Below are 21,981 nucleotides of genomic sequence, written 5' to 3'. Positions count from 1 at the left end.
CCTCATACAACACCACAACTCCTCCTAAGCACCCTGTCATATGCTTTCTCCAGGTCCACAAAGACACAATGCAACACAATGAACAACAGTTCATGTTAATTTTAAAGAAATTGTGTTATGTTGTCTGGCAAACTAATAATAGTCATAGTCATTCTCAAACCTCCTTAACCCAATTCACAGAGTAAAAGCCTATACTTGAGGTACTGGATACAAGACAGGAAAAGACTATTTAACCAAACTTGCAAAGATTTGAGAATGTGGGAAAAAAACAGGAGTACCCAGGGAAAAAGCACAGAAACACAGGGAGAAAATGCAAAATCCACAGTGACAGTCAGGTGCTGGATTTGAACCTAATATAGTGGCTACTGTGACAGTTAATCAAATAATATATTAATTATATTTAAGTAAATATATAAAATTATTTACATTAACAACATTCACATTTACTGCCTTGTGTTGACTGCTCAACTGTATTAAAGCTCTGACAGGGAAAACAGCATAGTATGGATATTTCAACATATTTTATGTTATATTCAGTAGATTTTTTTTGTAATACTCTATTGATGCGATATTCCCTCGACAAGTCCACGATTTTATCTAATATTAGTGTAAATCTCTAAATGCAAATTTGAAGAATTATTTAAAGTTTAAAAACAGTGAAAAATTATTTGAAAGAATGGTCAATAACCTTATATACTCAACATCCTATAAACTACTAAATTGTAAACTTTGGGGCATTAAAAAAATATAAGAAATATTAATAACAATGTGGGTTTTGACACCCACTCCTCCCAACACATTTTCATTACACCCTGCAGGGTCCGAAATCCCCCTTTGTGTTAAATTAAATTCCCGCAGTTTCAAAAATGATTTTCAAGCCCTGATATGTATTATCTTGAAGTTAGTGTTACCTGCGTGTCTGCACTGTTTACTGCACAGGGTGATCAATCCAGTGTATTTTGTTAATTTGAATCACTTGTACATCACTGGACATAAAAGCTGTGTAAATAATAGTTTATTTACAGTATGTGTATTTCCAGCATCTGACATTAAAACATTCTGGTTTAAAACATATGGGACTGTGAATTTTTGCTTTTTAAATAACCATAGTTTACATTCTTTTTCAATACAAAATGTAGTCAAATTACACAATGTATTAGTATTTTTAAAAAATTAACTACATTTTAACAATACCATAATAATACAGAAAACAATAATAATTTTAGTTACTGTAATTGTGAAATTTTTATACTGTTTAATTACTAGATCAGTGTTTGTCAATGAGTGTGCCGTGGCACAGTGCTGGGCCATGAGAGGTACCCAGGTGTGATGTGAAAATAATAGTGTAGCACACTTGTGTCTGAACCTGAGAGGAGCAAGCTTCACATGTTCTCGAGATCTGTCTGAGGAGGACAGGTCTACCTGGAGAAGCTGGCATAAAAGCAACTCAGTGATTGCTATGTTTCAGACACAGCAATCAGAGCACTTCGACGTGTCTCCAAACTGTTAGAATCCATCTGCCCAGGGTATGTGGTCACCAGAGAGTTTCACAGCTGTGGTGGATACCGGGCATACGCATTGCCTCTGATGACCCACCTCTCCCTGCATTCAATGGTTAAGTGTCCTGTCTTCAATTCAAAAGCACAGTATTGTTGGAATGCTTTTACCATTTATAGTGCCAATTTTTCCAAAACTATCTACAGTCTTTAACAATATTTTAGGAAAGGTGGTTATATTTTGTACATTTTGAGCATATGACTGGATACCTGATATGTGAATTATAAGACACAAATAATGTCAGATTTTTTTTTCTTTTTTCCATGTACATTTTTCACATCATTTGCTGAAGTGCAGCATTGGTCACTACTGCCTATTGTTATTTTATTAACTTTTTTCTCTCTGCATGAAAAGATTTGTTTTAATTTAACTATTTTACATATTTCCAAAGAGTAGATCAACTCTTTGCCCTTGAGTTTGCCAAATGCATCTATAAGTACTTTGTGGACTTGGAAAAATGTTCTGAATTGTGATATTTTATGAAAGGTGCTTCCAAGAAATAGGGATCAGGGGCTGTTGCTGCCTGCCAGTTGGTTCTTATACTTGTGGACCTTCGGTTGTTTGAATACTTGTCATTTATTCAAGTTCATTCAATGTGTTCATTGGATTTTACCAAGGGTGAACCATTTCTCCCCTCCTGGTATTAGTTTCATGGAAAGGATATTAAGGAGCAGCCAAGAACTGGAGAGAATCCTATTTAGAAACCTAAGGGTTGCATCAACAGTATGCAATTTGTAGGTTAAATTGTCCTCGTTTGATTGTGGTCTCTGGAGCATAATGGAATGATTTGCAGCTCAGTATAATTTGGTTAGGATAAGAATTAATACCTACAAGTCAGAGGTTATGGTCGTCTCCCAGAAATGAGTGGCTTCTTGTCTTCTGGTTGGGGGCAAACAGGTGCACCAAATGAAGAAGTTAAGTAAGTTGGAGTCTTGTTCTCAAATGAGGAAAACAGAGACTGTGAGACTGACAAAGGAATAGGTGCAGAGGCAGCTGTTTTGTGAACATTCCCCAAAATAAGGTGGTGAAGTGGGACCTAAGGATCACAAGCTCTGGGAAGTGACTGAAAAAAATTACATTTTGAGTACAAGTGACCAAAATGAGTTTCTAGCATTGGATGCTGGGCTTACTCTCCATGATAGGGTGAGGGGCCATAAGAGGTGACATTAGAGTAGAATCACTGCTTCTGCAGACTGAGCTAGCTAATTTGGTTTAAACATGTAGGTAGGATGCCCTTCTTTTAAAAGATGAACAGGATTTAGCAACCTGGAAGAAAACAAACGGACGTGATAGGGTTTTTGGATATCTTTTAACCGGTCTCAAAGCCACTGAGAATTTTTCAGGAGGAAGTAGGGTAGACTGGTCAGCGCTGCTCAGCATGTTTCCACTATGGCTTTAACCAGGAATTGCAGAATGTCTAAAGAATCTGGGTTTTGGCATTCTGCAATTCAGTCTGCTTTATTTTCTAACTTATTTGACATATTTTTCTTCTTTTTATTAATTGGGCAGTTTTGTTAATTTTGGTATGGTTAATCCATTTTATATAGTTCTTTGCAAGGCCATTCTTTTTCCTAAATCCACTTGGCACCTTCCTATTTGCAAGGTGTTCATAACAGAATAAAAATGAGGATGATCAGTTCTTAACATATATGAAGTCTTTAAACTACGAAGCTCCACATAAAATCCAATTGCAAGTTTTTACGTTTTTATCACAATGTATACATTGCTTAAAAATCTGCAGATTCCATTTAATATCAAAAGTTATGTGGTCTACCAATGGTCACATCTACCATAGTTTATTCGGTTGACCTTATGTACCAATAACACCTAACATTTCAGATAAACAGTATGTCAGTGATTTACAGCTCTAGATGGAGATCATAACTTCCACCAACCAGATGGGTCTTTATGCCAAGCTCTCATCAATAAATCATTGCCAGTGTGGTGACTTTAGTCCCTATCACAGGGTTGGGTCACTTCTCATATCAGATGACTCTCCATTTGCTCCAGATAAACAAGATTAAAGGTCCATTTAGAGGTTCATGGTGCTTCTGAACCTTTAGCTGTCCAATTAGGCCCCTCTCTGTGGAAGCACAAATGCAACCTATACTCTTAAACATCTAATATATTCTTACATGGGACCTCATGGCCTCTAGTAGTAAGGGGATATTGCCACTTATTGTCTTCCCTCCCTAGTCTCACTAATTTTAGATAGTAAATCATGTATCCCAACCAACTGCTGGAATGCCTGATCTATAATATCCTGCAAGAACTTTCCACCCATCTCTCTCTTGCCCAATCATGCCAGTGCTCTGGCCCAAAACAAATACAACATATAAACTCTGTGTAGCAAAACAAAGTTTTCAGATGGAAACAGCATGCAAACTCCATCAAAGACACAATCTGACAAAATCAGAGCTGGGCTCCTGACTACCGGCTGTACTATTCTCTTCCCAAAGCAGCAAAAATACTTTATTCTTTTTTGTAAGTGATACAATATGATTAAAGAAATTGTACTTTTCCATTTATTAGTGTAAAATTTTTCCATCCGCTTTCGATGATGGTGTGATGAATTAATTGTTACCTGTCTTGTTCTTTTAATTACATTCTGAATGAGGCATAAAGCTAGGAGTTAACTCCTTTAATACTCTAATAAACTATGAGAGTCCGCTGAATTATAACAAATGATATATGCGTTATTCAGTCTTTTTATTTACTTTTTTATATGTAGTTTTATATGCCCCTGTTGAACCTTATTTAATATACTCTGAACCTTCCTAATTTAATGTCATTTTATAATGAATAATTGTAATATTATTGCTACTTATCTCATGCCACAGACTACCATGAGATATGCTATATTAAGTACTCCTGATATAACTTTTTGCTAGTTTACAGTACAAGAAATACTGTACATGACCATGCAAAATATTTGCATTTTATTTGAAAAATAAACGATGGTGTTCAGTCATATCAAACATAGTGCCCTTATTATAAAGGACAACACACATATTGTGTATATATGATATTATTTAACCAATACTGAGAGGCAAAACTCCATGTGGATGACTAAAAGATACATTAATCAGCCAATCAAACTCATTCAATAATTATTCCAGGATATGTCATCTTTCAGGGTAAACACCAGCTCAAAGAAGAAACAAGTATAATGACTAAATTGAGGTCACACAAAGAGTCAGGACTGACTCTGGAACTTTGCTTGATACAAAACACGATTGTTATATTCTAGAAAAAAAGTAATGAAGGATGAGATAGTATCATGATCAATAAATTCAATTTAGTTTATTTTTGTACTGCATTCTTCACTGAGGGCAGTCTCAGCATGTAAGATGTTCACAGGCAAATGAGACTGCAAACTTTACAAATTCCTAATTAAATAATGAATACACATAAGGACACACACTTGTTTAACCACACAAGAAGAAAAAGTAGTTCAAAACAGATTAATGTAAACCGAGTCTTACAATATCTGCCCATTAATTAATTATTTAACTATAATGAATTTATTTAACAATGGACACTTACTTTTATTAGTAATTTGAACCTGCCATATTAGAGCTATTATTTAAACATCTATCCATTAATTTTCTAATCCTGATATATAAAGATCAGGGCAACAGTAAGTTAATACCTAACACTGAGAGCAAGGCAGGAATCAGCGCTGGACCACAGCAGGGCACACTTGTGCATGCACCTACACTTACACTCAAAAGGAGCTAAAGTAGAGTGACCAGTTTGAAAAATGGAAGGAAAACTGGACACCAGAAAAACACATCATCAAAACACAATAAGTATAGGTCTGGGTTTCAAACGCAAGACCCTGGAGTTGTGAGGAAGCAGTGCTAACTACCATACCAGTTAAACAAATGCTACTCAAGCAGATGAAATGTCTATTAAAACAGTGTATCTGAAAATAACATATTCAAACAAAAGCTTTCAAAAATAACAGAAACAAAACAAACTAAGTGTTTTCATTAGGTGTTTTTCGTGTGAATATATATATATATATATATATATATATATATATATATATATATATATATATATTAAAAATGTAGATCTTTTGAGAAAAAAATATTTGTTTTAGTACTACTTGCCAACACTAAAATGATAATCAATGCTAAAGCATCTTATGAGAGAATGCTCTGTAAGAGCAGCTAAACAAAAATTGATAGGCAGATGAGTTTTACTCCTTAGTTGTGTTTACACTTGAGGAGGACCCAACATTTTTAAATAGTACAGAGTACTGAAGGATTTCTCCTGACGTTAGGATATTATTTGTTAACCTTCTATAACAACTGCATAATTATGCCAAAATGCCTTTTGGTTATTTCCTGCACATTTTCAAAATATCTTTGAAAAAATAATTGCTTTAAAATAACTACGAAAAATGACTCATTACATTGTTCCTATAGGTTCATTTCACATTCCAGCATGGGGACATAACTGGTCAAAGTCTGGGTTTTTGCATCAAAATATATGATATACGTATGCAATAGAATATTCCATCATAAAACCTTTAACAAAAGGCCCATAACACACACACACACTCACACATATATGTCTCTCTCACTTAATGCTGCAGATTAACAGATGAAAAATCTGAACGTCTTTTTGTTTTTTTTTAAACAGTCTCTAATAATTCCAGAATTCCTAGCTCTGAACCAAACCAAAGGCTTTATTTGACCCAAACCATGGGTGTCCGTCTTTCATAATGTCGGTCGTTCTTTCGGGTCCTAACAGAAGTCACCACAGAATACAACGAAGCGCTTAGGTGAGATGCTTTATTGCGCTTTTTCAATGTATGTACCATTGTTTAATTAACAGAGCAGGAGGTGTTGCTGTGAAACAATTTTAATCTTGCTACAGGTGAAAAACAAACAGTAGATGATTGCTACTTCAGTCTGTGAAAAAGACCGGGGATGTTTTGAATTGAAGTTATTTCATTTAAAAACAGGCAAAGAAGAATTCGAAGGCATATACATTCGAATACGCCAGTATTCTCCCTCCATCTTTTGTCCTTTTTTCTCATTTCCAGTACGCTCAGCTCTACTACAGCCAACATCTCTTGACTCGTCCCACCCTATCGTTGTTTTCCACATCTATGACAGATTCGTATCTCAGCAGATCACGCTTGTCATTTCACGTACATAAGACCTGATGTCACTAAACTAAATGGTGAACATTACAGAATATTACCCCATTCTAACATAACCCATCCTTTCCTAGGGCTATGGCAGCCATCGATCACGAATGCCTTTCAAATGATGTAATTAATATACGTAGCCTGGATGAAAAACAGCGTTCAGAGCGCCTTTGCACAAAGCTGAATTTGTGTAATACCAAAGCCACCTCCCGCCCTAGAAATCCACAGTACAGTACAGAAATCCAGTACAGTAAGTCTGTAACAAGCCGCCATGGCTCAGATTTGTCTCACGTCTGCCTTCAAGTCTAATCTCTCCCCTCCTGTAGCGTACAGAGAGCCGCCTGCAAACGTCTTCAGCACCATGGCCAACAACGCTGTCCTGTCACACCTATCTATAAATCAGAAGAAAAAGACAACCGTAACAAAAGCAGTCAAAAACGGAAGAGCTTACCGTGATGTGAGGGATGCTTTTCTTGCCTTGATATCCAGACACAGACATGATTTCATACGGAAATCACACCGCTATGTCTTCCCAAATAAAAAGTAATACAAAATATCAAATATCTTTTTAAATTCGATTTTCCTCCTAGTGGCTCCTAATGAAAATGGGATCTGTAAATCTTCACCTTTTTGTTGCAAATAATGCAGGGACGTGTCTCCCCTGAAGGGAGTTGTCAAGAGCTCCGACTAGAGGCGGCCGCGATGCCTTCACGGAGATGGCGCTGGCTGCCTTCAAAGACATCAGACTGCCCAGAGAAAAAAAAAAGTCAGCTGTGATGCGGGCGGCGACAGGCAAAGAACGGCTGTACTGGCTGCCTTGCACGACTAGGACAGTGCCATCGGGCCAGCCTAATCATATGGTATTCTTATTGTCCTCGCCTGCGTGTCATTTTATTGCTCATTCATTGCAACCTATTTGTAGTGCATGGGAAAATCAAGACAAAAGCCATTTGTACCAATATTCTTATAAATTCTGAAGGTAAAGTTAAAATAGACGTGAAATTCTCTAACGATCACTTCATATACAGTATCTCCGCACATATGTGAACATGCCGACACATGCTGTAAGTGTAATTTGAGAAGTAAAACAGTAACTCTTTTGCTTACCCGTGCTTTTTAAATATAACCTGCTGCCACTGAATATCCTCGGTTGCACTGGATGTACTGAAGGCGATGACTAAATGATTAAGCGCTTTTGCATCATAAAAGGCGCTATATAAACACTCGTGCCCTAAAGGACCCGTATGTTTTACGGTGTTTGTATACACAACTTACATCGAAAGGCTCTATATACTGTAACACAGAGACTAAATGATGAATTCGTGCTGGACAGAGTGACGCAGCAAATAGTTTTATTCCTTCAAGTTCCATTTCCAGCTAGATTTGTCTGATTTGAGGATGCGTTTCACGGAAAAAATACGCAGTCTTACAGTAGGAGCGGAAAGTTTTAGGACTGCTAAAAACAGATAGATATGATGAACAGATTTTTTCTCCTGTAGTTCGTTGTCAGGAAACTTTGACTGTTCATCAATTATGTCGTGTTGGCCCCGACTGGCAACTACCCTGTAATAATGCGTGTGGGGCACCGTACACACGAACTGGTTGACAGAAGGCAAACGTGCGTTTATTCATGACTGCTATTAATACATTTTATGCATTAACAAACATGTATTTATTTACATGTACAGTACTTTAATTTAATTTTCATTTAATCCCGAATCATTACACAGCCATTCCCGATTCATGTCATAGTCAGACTGTACTATAAAAAGAAGTGAAGAACAATTCGAAGGATCATCGTGTGGCATTCTTATTATAATATGGTAGAGTCAAAATTTAGCTCGAATGCTAAAAACTGACAGGTCATTCTTTTTGGCACGGAAACATTTCAAAATCGCTCAGGCTGCAGGGGCTTCACCTCAATAAGCACAACTGTACATTTCTTTACAGGCTCAATTTTTTCAAGTGGCACTAATGAGCGTTTTTGTATTTAAAAATGCTCTTCGTCTGTGGTCCTACGTATTTGTTACTTAATATTGCAGTAAATGCGCGAAATGCACAAAATAAAAGTAACGCGGATAGCAGTAGGGGTTATTTTAAAAAGGCGCGCACAGCCGCAAGACCTTTGATACCTGTTGCGTGTCGCCTGCATGACGTCATGAACTGCAGCCAATCGGTAAGCACAACGTCACTAAAGCTTCGTTTAGCCATTAATGGTCGCAAAATCCCAACGTTACTATAGTGAGCAAATAAAGTTGTGTTGTTGGTTGTTCAGTTTCAGCTGAAAAAATGTAAGTGTCTTATCCAATGAGCTTTTCTTTTGCACGGGTATTGCTAATGTTTAGACTTTTACTCAGAGTAGTGAGTGAAAACGTAACGGGACACAGAATTTCACAAGTGAATTTAGCGGGTCTCAGATAGTGAGATAGTAAAAATCAAACTAACATGGCAGCAAAAATGAGCTCGTTTAATAATTTCTGACAGCAGTGTACCATATTTTGTATTGTGGCTGTAAAGTTCTGCACTAGCGGGAGTAGTAGTAACACGGACATCCAGAGATTTCCGGTAGTGATACCGTTGTGTTTCTGTTGTTAATGGAAGAACTGATGAGTTTGGATTCAAGGACAATCGTTTATCTTTAACCTCTGACATCATAAACGACTAACTTAATGCCTTAAGGCAGGCCAGTTTACTTTTAAGACAGTGGATTAAAAATTCGGTTTCCTTAGAAATTTTAAAAATGACTTATGTGCAGGCTCATAAATGAAATGTCTTTTGAATTTAAAAAGAGATTTTGTTCGTTTTTTGTGCACATCTGTTTTGTGTTGTCAGTGGCTGAGTTTAACGCTGATTGGTTGAATGTAAATGACTGTCATGGAACAGTAACACTGATATTATTTATACAGCGTCTAGATTCACCCTCAAAGCACACAAGATGGCCTGGGGGATTTGGGATAGTGTGGTTTTACAATGCTATATACAAACACATTTACACGCATGTGCTCATACACATAACTCTAAAGTTTAAAACCAAACAAACACAACCCTCAAAGCCAGGTCAGGTCAGGTTGTGGAACATGCACTGGTACAGCGTGTTGCCACACCCACCACACGACAAAACAACTCTGGATCCTGGTTGGCAACCCCCCAGGCAGACACACAGTCCAGTCCCACCCTCCAGAAATGTCCCTCTGTCTGCCACAGCCAGGTGTTACTTGGACGTCCCCTTGGTGTGGTCCAGCTATTTGGGTCCTAAACAATGAGGATCCTGCAAGCCGGATCACCTTCGGGGAATTGCGCCACATGGCCATATTGCCGTAACAGACGCTCCCTCACAATGCAGACAATGTGCCTCATTCAGGACTCTATGAGTAACCACTCATTCAACACAAAGTCAAAGCAGCAGCAACCCAAGGATTCTCCAAAGAGACACAGTACCAAAGGAGTCCAGTCTTCTCTCATGTCAATGCCACTCGTATAATAAGATATTTCATTATTTGTGTACTGCAAACAACACCTTTTGCACTTGCTGGGTGCATTTTTTTTACAGTACTGCCTACAAGCACTTTGACACTGCTTACACATACAATAATTCAATTGAACTAGAAAGCACCTGCGGACGGCACGGAGGCACAGTGGTAGCGCTGCTGCCTCACATTAAGGAGACCCGAGTTCACTTCCCGGGTCCTCCCTGAATGGAGTTTTCATGTTCTCCCTGGGTCTGCGTGGGTTTCCTCTGGGTGCTCCAGTTTCCTCCCACAGTCCAAAGACATACCAGTTAGGTGCACTGGTGATTCTAAATTGTCCATAGTGTGTGCTTGGTGTGTGTGTGCCCTGTGGTGGGCTGGCACCCTGCCCGGGGATTGTTCCAGCCTTGCACCCTGTGCTGGCTGGGATTGGCTCCAGCAGACCCCTGTGACCCTGTAGTTAGAATATAGCAGATAATGGATGGATGGATAGAAAGCAAACTGTTCTGCCACTCAGATTTACTTTATTTATGCTGCTGAATGATTTGCAGAAAGCCATAGGCTTTTATAAATTATGTTTGCTTCACTGCGGTGGGTTAGCACCCTGCCCGGGATTGGTTCCTGCCTTGTGCCCTGTGTTGGCTGGGATTGGCTCCAGCAGACCCCCATGACCCTGTGTTCGGATTCAGCAGGTTGGAAAATGGATGGATGGATGGATGTTTGCTTCAAGTCCTGGCACACTTACTTTTTTTGGTGTCTGTGTTTTTGCTATTGCTATTCTAAAAAATATGTCTGCATCCTCCATAGGAAATTGGACATGTATTTCTGTGTGTTTGGCATATTGATTTCTTGTTCTCTGAGCCCAATATATTTTTTTCAGAAACTTAAATTCTCGATTAGGTTCTTAATGAAATGAGCACAAATGTGCAACAGTATAGCTGGGCTAAAGGAATACGCCACTAAAATATGATACATCTTTTCAAATTTGACTTACAGTATGTACTTTGTAGTGGTGGCCGAGAAAATAATTTTAATGTCATGATTTAATGGAGAAGAGACATAAAGAAGATTCAAATTAAGCAGGACCATATGGTGTCCAGTTCTCAACAACAGCAAACAATGTGAAAAAGGTCCATAGGAAAAAAAAAAAAGTCTCATATAACTTGTGTCACACATATCTGACCATTCGAATGGATAACAGGACATGTGGATTACTTGAGACGGGTTATATGAGAATTTGTGTTCTTCTTTTCATGGATGTTTTCCACAATTTTTTCTGTTGTCCAGTGCTGGACACCATAGGGTTCCATTGAGTTTGAATATTCAATGTGTAATTTCTCCATGAAAACATCAGATCAAATTTTTTTCCATCACCCTTAACCTCCAAGCAGCTCCTCCAACTTACAGGGAAAACTTGGGGGTTGGTGGCAGGACTGGCACTCCAGCTACCATGAAAAACCTTTCACTGTTCTAGTGTGGTGCTGAGGTGTCACTGCTGCACTCAGGTCTCAATCCAGGTGGTTCATCGTGTGGTGGGTACGGCAACACGCTATCAGCGCATGCTCCCAACCTCCTCCTCCTCCTCTAAAAACTACTTTGGGCAAGTAACATATAAAGAAATTATCTTTGCGTGGAGTACTCTTTTAAATATGTACCTGAGTCAGCCTGTCTCAGAACTAAGTGTCTTAAAATATCACACTTGTGCACTTCCTAGTTTGTTAGCTTTACTTGATACATACACAATCTCTGATTGGTCTGATATGGCCTGTTTTGAGTAGAATTGATATGATTGGTGATTTTTAATCCATTGAAGAATGTACACTCCAAAGTGCTTATTCTGCAATGACTTTCATACTGCTTTGTTGAGCTGAGAAAAGAGTTATGTTTAAAATATGGGGCAAGAAACATGGGTTGAGTTTTTCCCAGTTCAGTTTCTTGTTTTGGTACCTTTTGTGTGGACAAGCCATACTTTCTCAGTATTTCTGTGCATTTCCTTGGAATAATCTAAAGACTGTTTTCAGGATGATAGGAAATTCAAAAATGGCCTGTCTGGTTTTAGCATACCATGTGATGGATGGACTGGTGGCATGTCCATGATTGGATCATAGTGGTTATATTTCCATGATATGCAAATCCTCTGTGGATGGAAAGTTCAAGCCAAATACAAAATGGCTAGCTTTAAGTGGAAAGAATGTATTACATTTTGGCCAGATGATGTAGAAGTGAGTTATACAGCATTGTACAGAAAACAACATTCAAATATCAATTGAATTTATCCCCTGTGTATGCTTCAACTAGGATAATACTTAGTAACAAGAAATTATTACAGTATCTGTGTTTTATTTTTAATTTTATGGATTTTGCTCTGTGAAATTTTAGAAGTGCACCAGTAAACACTTAACATCTCAATACATGTGCTAACTATCTTACAAAAAACAGCATCCACAAGACCACTGAGACCTACCCCCTCCCACCTGGTGACAATTAATAAGGCATTCTCTTAAAGCGGGGTGTCGAGCTCCAGTCCTGGAGGGCTGCAGTGGCTACAGGTTTTCATTCTAACCATCTTCTTAATTAGTGACTAGTTTTCACAGCTAATTAACTTCTTTTGCCTTTGTTTTAATTCACTTGACTCATGCCCCCTAGTTGTCTCTTTTTCCTTAATTAGCAGCCAAACAATAATGAGACACAAAACAAGCCACCACATGAGCAGCTCACCTGTGTGCCCATCACACAATATCTGAAATTAAAGAGTAGTTAGGTTCTCAGTAAGGCTGATCTGCTCAGGTCACCAAAACATTTTCATGGTGTTCTCAGAAAAAATCAGAAAATCAACAGTTTTGCAAATGTCTATTGTGGCAGAATGAGAGCAGCAACAGAGTTTAGAATTAAATAATGGGTTTAATTAACAGCAAGAATTGGCTTCTCATTAAGAAATGGGTTGGAGTGAAATTGGTTGGTGTTTGAAGCCCCAGTTTAGAATGATCATCTTTTGGCTCTTTTCACATCTGATTTCTGTTTGGCTGCCATTTAATGAAGAAAAGAATCAATTCAGAGGACTGAATCCTTAAAAACAGGGCTATTAAAATGAAGGAAAAAGGAGTTAATTAGCAGTGAAACCTGGTCACTGATTAGGAAAAGGGTGAGAATGAAAACCTGCAGCCACTGTGGCCCTCCAGGCCCGGAGTTCGACACCCCTCTCCTAAAGTATACACCAGTAACAGTTTCCCATTTGTCAGATTAATGAGAACAAATTAGTTCATATAACACTTAATAGCAGGTGACTCCACAGCAAGTAGTTTATCATCATGTAGAAGGTATAAGGCTAGGAGTAAATATAATTATTAGGAATTATAATTAAAATTCTTATTTATTCATGATTTGACCCATTAAGACTCATCATTCCTTTTCTTTATATATTTTTATCGGTGTTCCATGGTGGGGCTGTAGCTTGGATACATCTTTACAATTTAAAGACCAAACTGGTGGCCAAATAGTCACTAAGCATACTACAATAAACTCTAATGGTCAGTCATACCAGGGGCCACCTTGTTTTCTACAGTATTAGCATAAAACATTAAAGGCTTTGAATCCTAAAACCATTTAAAATAATTTTAGAGAGTGATAAAACTAATAATAAATAAAAATAAGTTGCTGCAGTTTGCAGTTGGTATAAACATATTCAGCATTTCCTTGTTTTACCTTGTTATATTATGGAACCTTAATATATTTAATTGGTTGGAAGGTTTCAAAACAGCACTGAGGTCTATTTGATTTGGAGTCCTTGTTTGAATCCTTCTGAGTGGAGCTTGCATGCCCTCCTCCTCTGTCAGCTTGTGTTTCCTCTGCAATTTCCTCCTGTATTCCCTAATACGTGCACATACAGCAGTAGGTTAACTGTCAATTTTAAGCTGTTCATTTGTAAATGAGACTGTGTGAGCATTTCCAGAGAGGGCCTGGAACCTCCTCTGGCATTGGCTACTACCTCCCTGCAGTAGGCTCCAGCCCCGTACGATCCTTAATTGGATTAAGTGGATGCAAGGTTTTTATGTATTTAATTGGATTTGTTTGCTAATGGAAACTGCAGTACAAACAACATTCTAGTAGCATTTCAACCAAAAAAAAAAAGAAAAGAAAAACAATTCTCTATATAAAATTAAATTACTGAGGATAAGGTGGCAACTTCTGTGTAGCTAACGTCATCATGGTAAGCAGAATGAAAATGAAAGAATGACTGTGCTGTTTTTTTGTATTAACTTGTTAACTCCTGACTGAAAACAGATTTTTGCCTGTATCTTGTAGTATTGTTTTGACTACCATTTACAGACTCCATCCCTGAAATCAGTCATTTATTAGCACAGTCGGAGTCATGATTTACTAGAGTACAAACAAATGTAGCCCGGTGATAGCAAAGATTAGAACACAAATCAGTATAAGCATGCTGTCTATCATTGGTGTTATAAGGGTGTGTGGCCACAGGAGGCTGGCCTGTCCATCCAAAAAGGTTAATCTGCTCACTCAATGAAAAAATCTGTACAAATAAATGTATAGACTCTTTTGGCATTTAGCTAAATCCAAATGTCTACTCTTCAAAAATAAGATGCCACAGTACTTCAGAGTGTTGCCCAAAATGTACCAGTTTTAGATCCCAAAAGACCATCCATATGTTTTTTCCAGAAAAGCTTTTAATTCATTTAGATAACAGTCTTCATAAATGGATGATAATAGATCTGTGAAATACCAATGGGTTTACAATTTTAAAAGGACTCTTGTTGCCTACAATAACAGACTCAATACAGGTTTTCTTGATCTGTTAGTATCCTGTTAGGTAGCCTATTGTGAATTAAACTTGTCTGCCGTCTCCACATATTAGTAAACGTTTCAAAGCACAAATAACCAATTTCACATGCAAAGAACGGTTCTTTTTAAAGCAGTGGTTCTAAGGAACCACACAATCCAGTAAAGGTTCATTACAGAACCATTATTATTTTGAGTGCAGGATGACATCTTGGCAAAGCCACTGGGTTTAATCCTTACCCATATTGCGCTAATCTCATTAGCGTTACATCATTGGCGACGATTACGTTCTTCATTTTGGTCTATTCGAATTTTAAAATTGCAGACTAAGCAGGGAAGCCAGTAACGTGTTATGGTAACATTATATTTGTAAATGTCTTCATAAAATCAAGTAGGCATGCCATGTTGAAACTGCTATTGTAAATTGCCGTTGTTTTCGTTATTATTACATTTTGCACGTCGGCAATAACAAATTATATAAGAAGCTTGGCGTTGTTGAAAAGATTGTCGCACCAGGGTTTTACAAGGAACAATAAGTTAAATATAAGTGGATAATGGCTGTGCGGTTAAAAAGTTTTGGGCTAAACACAGTATAGTAATGCGTCAGGCCTTTAGCACAAATCTCAGCAACGTGGCGCTACACATCAGCCGGCAAAGCAGTCTCGGAACCGCTCATTAGATATCGGGATCTTTAAAAGTCTAAGCAATATATAGTATAATTATGGTGACGCATATTATTTATATATTATGTAATATGCCAGCCACATGCACGTTATATTTTGATTTAATAAGCAATGAGGATCTAATGCAATGCATGCATTTCTTGAATGTGCTAAATGGAACTCTTTCGCGTGTAGTCGCTGTATAACCTGACAGCCTCCGCATTCAGATCCCCACTCTGTAAAAGCTTATTTTCCATGACACGCAGTATGCGGAGCCGTGCGGCTGTGTTTTTACCTTGCCATTGTCCTGTCCCTGTAGCAGTTCCTTTCCGGATGGGTATTTGATTTCTACTGCCGGAGTCTTGTCGTCCCTGTCACTGGGAGAGCTGATGACAGATCCGGATACCTCACTAACGTCACTTGCAGTCTCGCTAAAATTGTCCCCTTCCAGCACCTCCCTGCTGCCGCTCCGAGGGGTTCGGCATCCTTTCTTCCCCACAGTATACGCCTCAAAATCTATCGTCTTGTTCTCGTAGGCACCTTCCACCGAAGCGAACATTCCCCATGACTTTTGCCTAGGTGTCTGCGCAGTTGTACCTGGTCTTGCCAAATAGACAGGTAAATCGTCCTCCTTTTCCCAGTATCTCCTTCGGTCAGTCATCCCTGATACGTTTGAAAATAAAGACGAAAGCCCCTAAGAAATACAAACCATACATGAAAAAGGTATCAATACCGTAGTTAAACCTCCTTTCCCAGTAAAAATCAGCAAAAGGCTTTTTTAAAAATCCGCAGTCGAGACAGTCAGCCAAGAACTCACAATCTGCTGGTAATTTATGATAGAGACAGGCGAATCCAATATACAGTATTTCTTTTCGACCTTGACAACACAAAAGGCGCTCGCCGCGTACCGATCCTCTCAAGCACTTCACGGCGAAGCAGAATCGGGTCCTTCCTCAAATCGTACTTGGGAGTTGAGTCACCAAAAAAAAAATCCTTATACTGTACGCCTGCACAGATTCGGAATGGTAAACCGACTCACGGTGCGGAACGAGCGTAGATCATAAACAAGCACATGCTCTGAAAACATCCACTTCTGCAGATTTGCTGCTGCCTCCGAGATATGGCAAATTAGAGAGTTCAGTGAAGCGACAGCGCAGCCACGGAAGGCAAGCCGTGCTGTTCATTTGTTTCTCCACTTGAAGTGGGGCTAATGCGTTGACATTCACTTCGCATTCAGCTGTTTTTTTCAACAGCTCGTAGTTTACATCAAATAAAGACGTACTTTAAAAATGTAAGTATCTGAGTTGGGTCTCTTTTTATAATGAAAAATGATGACATCATCAGGCTTGATGAACTCTTAATTAACATGGAAATCGTTCACAACATACGGCATCTAACTCATAGACTCGTCAAATGGGACGATGATTTTGTGTTTTTTTAAGTGGCTTTGGTTAAAAACGTGCTGTAAACGTAAGAGAACTGCAGCCGTGTCGGCTTGGTTACGTGTGACTCGGAAGTAATAACAAAACGGTGGAGGAGCAGACTCGTTTCCTTTGCCTAGATCACCGAAACGTTAATTACCGAGTAAATGAGTATGTGGGAGGGGATCTTAATTTTTATAACAGTAACTTACTTTATAATTAATTTTATTAATATTCTTAGTAGGACTGTTTCGTGTTTACTAATGAAATCAGTTAGGTTTTGCTACTATTGACAATAAATATTCAAAATGAATTAAAGTGAACTTTAACAACAATTTTCGTAATCACGGTTGAAAACTGCCTTTGCAGGAAGCGCAGCGATGAGTTCAGAACAGGAGCTGTCCATTCAGCACCGACACAATGCCGTGTTCGCAAAAGAAAATTGAATAATATGCAGTTTGCTCGAACGGACATACTGTGAATGTTCTATATACTATACATTATAAATGAACGTTTAAGGACGAGGCTGCAAGGGTGACGTGTGATAGTTGCATTTTCAAACGAGGTACACGGGCTGTACCCAACATAATCAGTGTCTATCAATTGACCAGTAAAGTAGGAAAACAGCATTCATTTTGATAAGCACAGTCATCTTCTTTAATATGCTCACAAAGCAACAACACATAAAGGGAAGAGAAATTAATCGAGTAAGACTTTCACACATGAGGGAGAACAAAAGAATTCAGAGGACAACCTGCTGTGCTGACTGCACTCTTGTTCAGTGGTCCTGTGATCTGATGGGCCTATACACTGACACCAGCCTTCCTCTGGGTCAGACACCTTACTGGAAACAAATAAACATTTAATACTGCAGTTATCGTCTCAGGCTTATCAAAAGCTTGATGTGTTTCACAAAAAGAAGCATTAATGTCTGTACTGTTAATCTGTGACTGAGGCATTACTGACCAATCAAACCTGATATTAAGTTTTGTATACTGGTACTGGATCAAGACAGTGGCAGGTTTAATAGAAGTTACAGATTATTCTTAATTTGGTTGTGAAATTATATGTTTATATATGTACTGTTTCAATTTTATTATAGCCAACATTATAATCAAGATATGAAGGAAGCATATATACAGTAATGAAGGAAAATATTGTATACATTTACACTGAGATTTATTGCTATCATCTGGTAGAATAGGAAGGACATAGAAATTCCTGTGCATTTGTCCCTTTTGCCAGTTTCCAATAAACCCAGTCTAGGATCATATCATTATGGGTGTTTTTAAACAGCTCAAGGGGCTGTAGCACTGCTGCTTTAGAGCTCTTGATCAATGGGTTTAAATTCTGGCATAGTGACAGGTTGTACAGCATGTTTTACTGACATCCCAGAGAAAAGCTGGTTGGGCTGATTGGCAACTTGGGTGTTACAGTGCCTTCCATAAGACTGGTGTCCTGGTCACAGTCTTGCATGCTACAGTTCTCTGTACTCATGGTGAATAGTATCAAAGTAGATTTTGCCAAAAAAAAAAAAAGAAGAATTGTATACGGTAAATATTATTTCTCACAAATTTTTGGAGTGTTTGTAATAATGTTAGCCTGGCAGAATTCATCTTAGTTAATACTAAAACACTTTGGGGCATTTTACAATGTTGATGTAAATAATATGGACTTGCATTCAAGAAAGAAGATCATTTTGCCATTACTAACATTAATTCATTTTGGAATAGCAGTATCCATTCATTCAACACAAAAGACACAACAATATGAAATTACATTAAAAGCAATATAAGATAAGCATAAAAACAAATGAACATCTAGTTTTTTACTACATTTAAATTCCACTATGTTCCTCCAGATCTTTCTAATTTAATGCGTTAAAGGATTAAATAGATATTGATCCAATATATATCTGTTTGGCCTACATCAGGTGATCTAAAAACACTTGCCTGATGGAAGAAACTTATAGGGAGTGTGCAAAATAAGTGTAGGAATTGAATTTCTTGGCTAACCTAAAAACAGCTACTCAAATACTGCATGTAGAGAACATTGTAGATGTACTCCAATGATTTTCATGGGTACCTGTGTAAATCTATTTTGGACTGATAATGGTGTGGCACAGAAATCAGAATGTACCTTCACATGTAAAGGTTAGGCCATACCTGGAACAAAGTAACAAGTTATGCAGAAGGACAGATACCCAAGTGGCATTCCAAAATTGTCTTGGTGAAATACTGGGGCAGTTTAGCATTTCACTCATTAAATGATTGAAGGACAGGCGAGACAGCATGCATGGGGCATTGTCTACCCCAGACTGCTAGATAGCAGCACCATAGTTTCCCACAGGGCATCATGGGAACTGGAGTTTTTGGATTCAGACCTGTTGTTTTCTGTGAGTTTTGCCAGGGGCTGCTGTGGGGATGGGGGAGCCCTACTTTGTTGGCATCTCACCTGTCCTGGAAGCAGTTCTGAGCTATGGCTTCAGAAGTCTGGAAATGCTTCCAGGTGTAGCATAAAAAAAGCTGGGAGGAAGCTTGCTGGGAGGAGCAGAAGTGGTAGTGACCACTATTAAATGAGAGAAGAGAAAGACAATAGTATCACAGAGTGCTGTATATTGCTGTGTACTTCTAATTCTGGCTGTGGCATGGGAGGTGATTACAGAGAAGTGTTTCCCACAATAAAAACTCTCTCTGTGCTTTTATACTTCTGTCCAAGCCAACATGTTGGGTGTTTGGGGAGCTCGTGTGCCCCCAGGTGGCCACACCTAGTATGAGAAAAAGTAAATAAAGGTGTACTTTTCATTTGACCAAAGGTGCTCATTGCTATCAGAATGCAGAAATGTCAAATATATTGTATTATTTACATTCAAAATTACTTTATGTTAAATTAGAATTAAAATATTCACTATTGAATGCACTGATTGTAAATAGTAATGGGCACTTGTTCAACATGTTGAAACATTGGAAGAGCAAAGTAAAGCATGACAATCCAAGAGAAGCTTTGGCAAAGAAGAAAGAATCCATTGCTTCTGGTTAGTCCCAGTGATTTACAGCAGACTGAATGGACTCGTCATATTTGGAGGTGAACACACATTAATCTAAAATATGATGAGATAGAACTCTGCTTCATCTAAAACTTGTCACGGTGACCTTTTATTCCACTTTGTATACTAATATTTTTTGTTCATGATGTCAAGTTACACAGAAAGTCATAGCCCACATGTATTGCTGTTGTCATGAATGGATGCAAGTAGAGTAATTGGGATAGAATTTATATATTTTTCTACTCTGGTAGCAGCTGAAGGAAGTGGCTTTTTAAAAAAAAAAAAAAGAGTGTCAGCACACTACCAGCCATCTTAGAGTTCAAGTTCTCTTAAGTTACATTCCAGGCTGAAAGAAAAGCAAGGACATTTTTACATTAAAAAGGAATATTTAAATAAGAACTTTGAAGTTACCATAGACAGACATTAAAAGCAAGGTAGAGCATTACTGAATGAACAGTAATAATTTTTGTGGAGGATTAGATGGAACACTACATAAGGCCAAACACTGATTCTTTCCATTTGACCATGTTATCTTGTCTAATTAACTATATTTTCTACTAGGCAGCACACAGACAGTAAAATAAGGAATTGTTTAGCTACAGCACATATTCTTGTCCATAATGTTTATTGTGTAAATTAGAAAGAAAGGCACAAGTAGAATAATGTGCAGATGAGACTACTTTGTGCACATTGTGTAGACTACAGATGAGCTTCTGTATCCGTTTATAAAGTAAACAATTCAACAAATGTGACAAATCTAAATAAATATACATATAAAAATATAAATGAAAAGAAAAATTTTAACTTTATATAAAACAAGAAGAAAGTCTAATATGCCAAAAAAAGCATCTCCAATATGGTCTTAATGAATTCTGAAGGCAAAATGCCAATCTGAGATAACATCATTAAATTTTACACGGTAAACAAACGATACAACTATTTAGAAAAATTGTTCAATTTATGTAAATAAGTAAGGGAGTCATGCAGGGAAAATGACAATATACAAATGGAGGAGAAAACCACTTGTCATTAAATTGTATATACAATTCTCACAAAAGAAAAATAATAAATAAAAATGCTAACTAGAACCTATTAGAGATACCAATAAATGGAAGGCTACTATAAAGTTGCCAGTGTTTGATATATAAGAAGGAACATTCAAGAATATAAGTATCATAAATACTTACACACTGAAATTACCATAAATCATTTCAAGCAAATATAATTGTCATTACTATATACAATCAGCACCAAAAATCTACAAGTACAAAATAATTCCCAAATGAAAATATAAACCAAAGTCAGTAAGTCAAAAAGTCAACAACATAATAGAAAATAAATCATAAATTGAAAGAAAAAAATAAAGAGGTATCACAAAAAATAAATTATAGCAATCCTTAAGGAAGTTAAAGGATCAACAAAGATGTGTAATCAGGAAACAATTTCAGGAAGAATAATAATATGTGAAGCACAAATAATAGACTCTGGTATAAAAAGAGTATTTAAACAAAAAACTTCAAAAGGATAAGGTGTTCTGCAGCAATTTGTAATAGGAGATCCAAAGTAGAAGTTATAATACGTCTTCAAGGCCAACACGTTTACGAAATTCCTTCTTCATGGCCAGAGGTTTAAAATTCAATAGGATTACACACATTGACTTGGAAAATTAATATGTAAAACGGAGACCAATGATTACTGATCAATACTGAAAACTGTACTTAACACAACGTGTTTTTAAGATAGTAATGAAAGTATCCACATAATTAATTACTCACACATGTATATAGTCTGTACCTTTACATATATACAATTACTAGGAATTATTGTGCCTCTTGTATTATGTCTCACAAGTTCTGCCTATTAT

General features: G+C 37.6%; 1 protein-coding gene across 3 annotated transcripts in view; it reads right to left on the bottom strand.

The window, feature by feature from the left end:
* crmp1 (collapsin response mediator protein 1) overlaps window positions 1–17,065 on the bottom strand; it is a 73,205-nt gene extending 56,140 nt beyond the window's left edge. The window contains exons 1-2 of one of the 3 annotated variants that reach the window (XM_039751465.1): window positions 16,468–17,065; window positions 15,946–16,344 (exon numbers count right to left, since the gene is read on the bottom strand). In XM_039751465.1, coding sequence (XP_039607399.1) covers window positions 15,946–16,311 — 366 coding nt within the window. In that variant the 5' untranslated portion in view covers window positions 16,312–16,344; window positions 16,468–17,065. Of the gene's footprint in view, window positions 1–7,175; window positions 7,454–15,945 lie in introns of those variants that run through there. The other 2 variants (XM_039751464.1, XM_039751466.1) reach the window with 2 other exon arrangements.
* Window positions 17,066–21,981: the final 4,916 nt, after the last annotated feature.

This window comes from Polypterus senegalus, chromosome 4 (genome assembly GCF_016835505.1).
Source record: "Polypterus senegalus isolate Bchr_013 chromosome 4, ASM1683550v1, whole genome shotgun sequence".
NCBI classification, from domain to species: domain Eukaryota; kingdom Metazoa; phylum Chordata; class Cladistia; order Polypteriformes; family Polypteridae; genus Polypterus; species Polypterus senegalus.
Note: the sequence above shows the minus strand (reverse complement) of the source record. Positions and strands in the feature narration are given on the sequence as shown.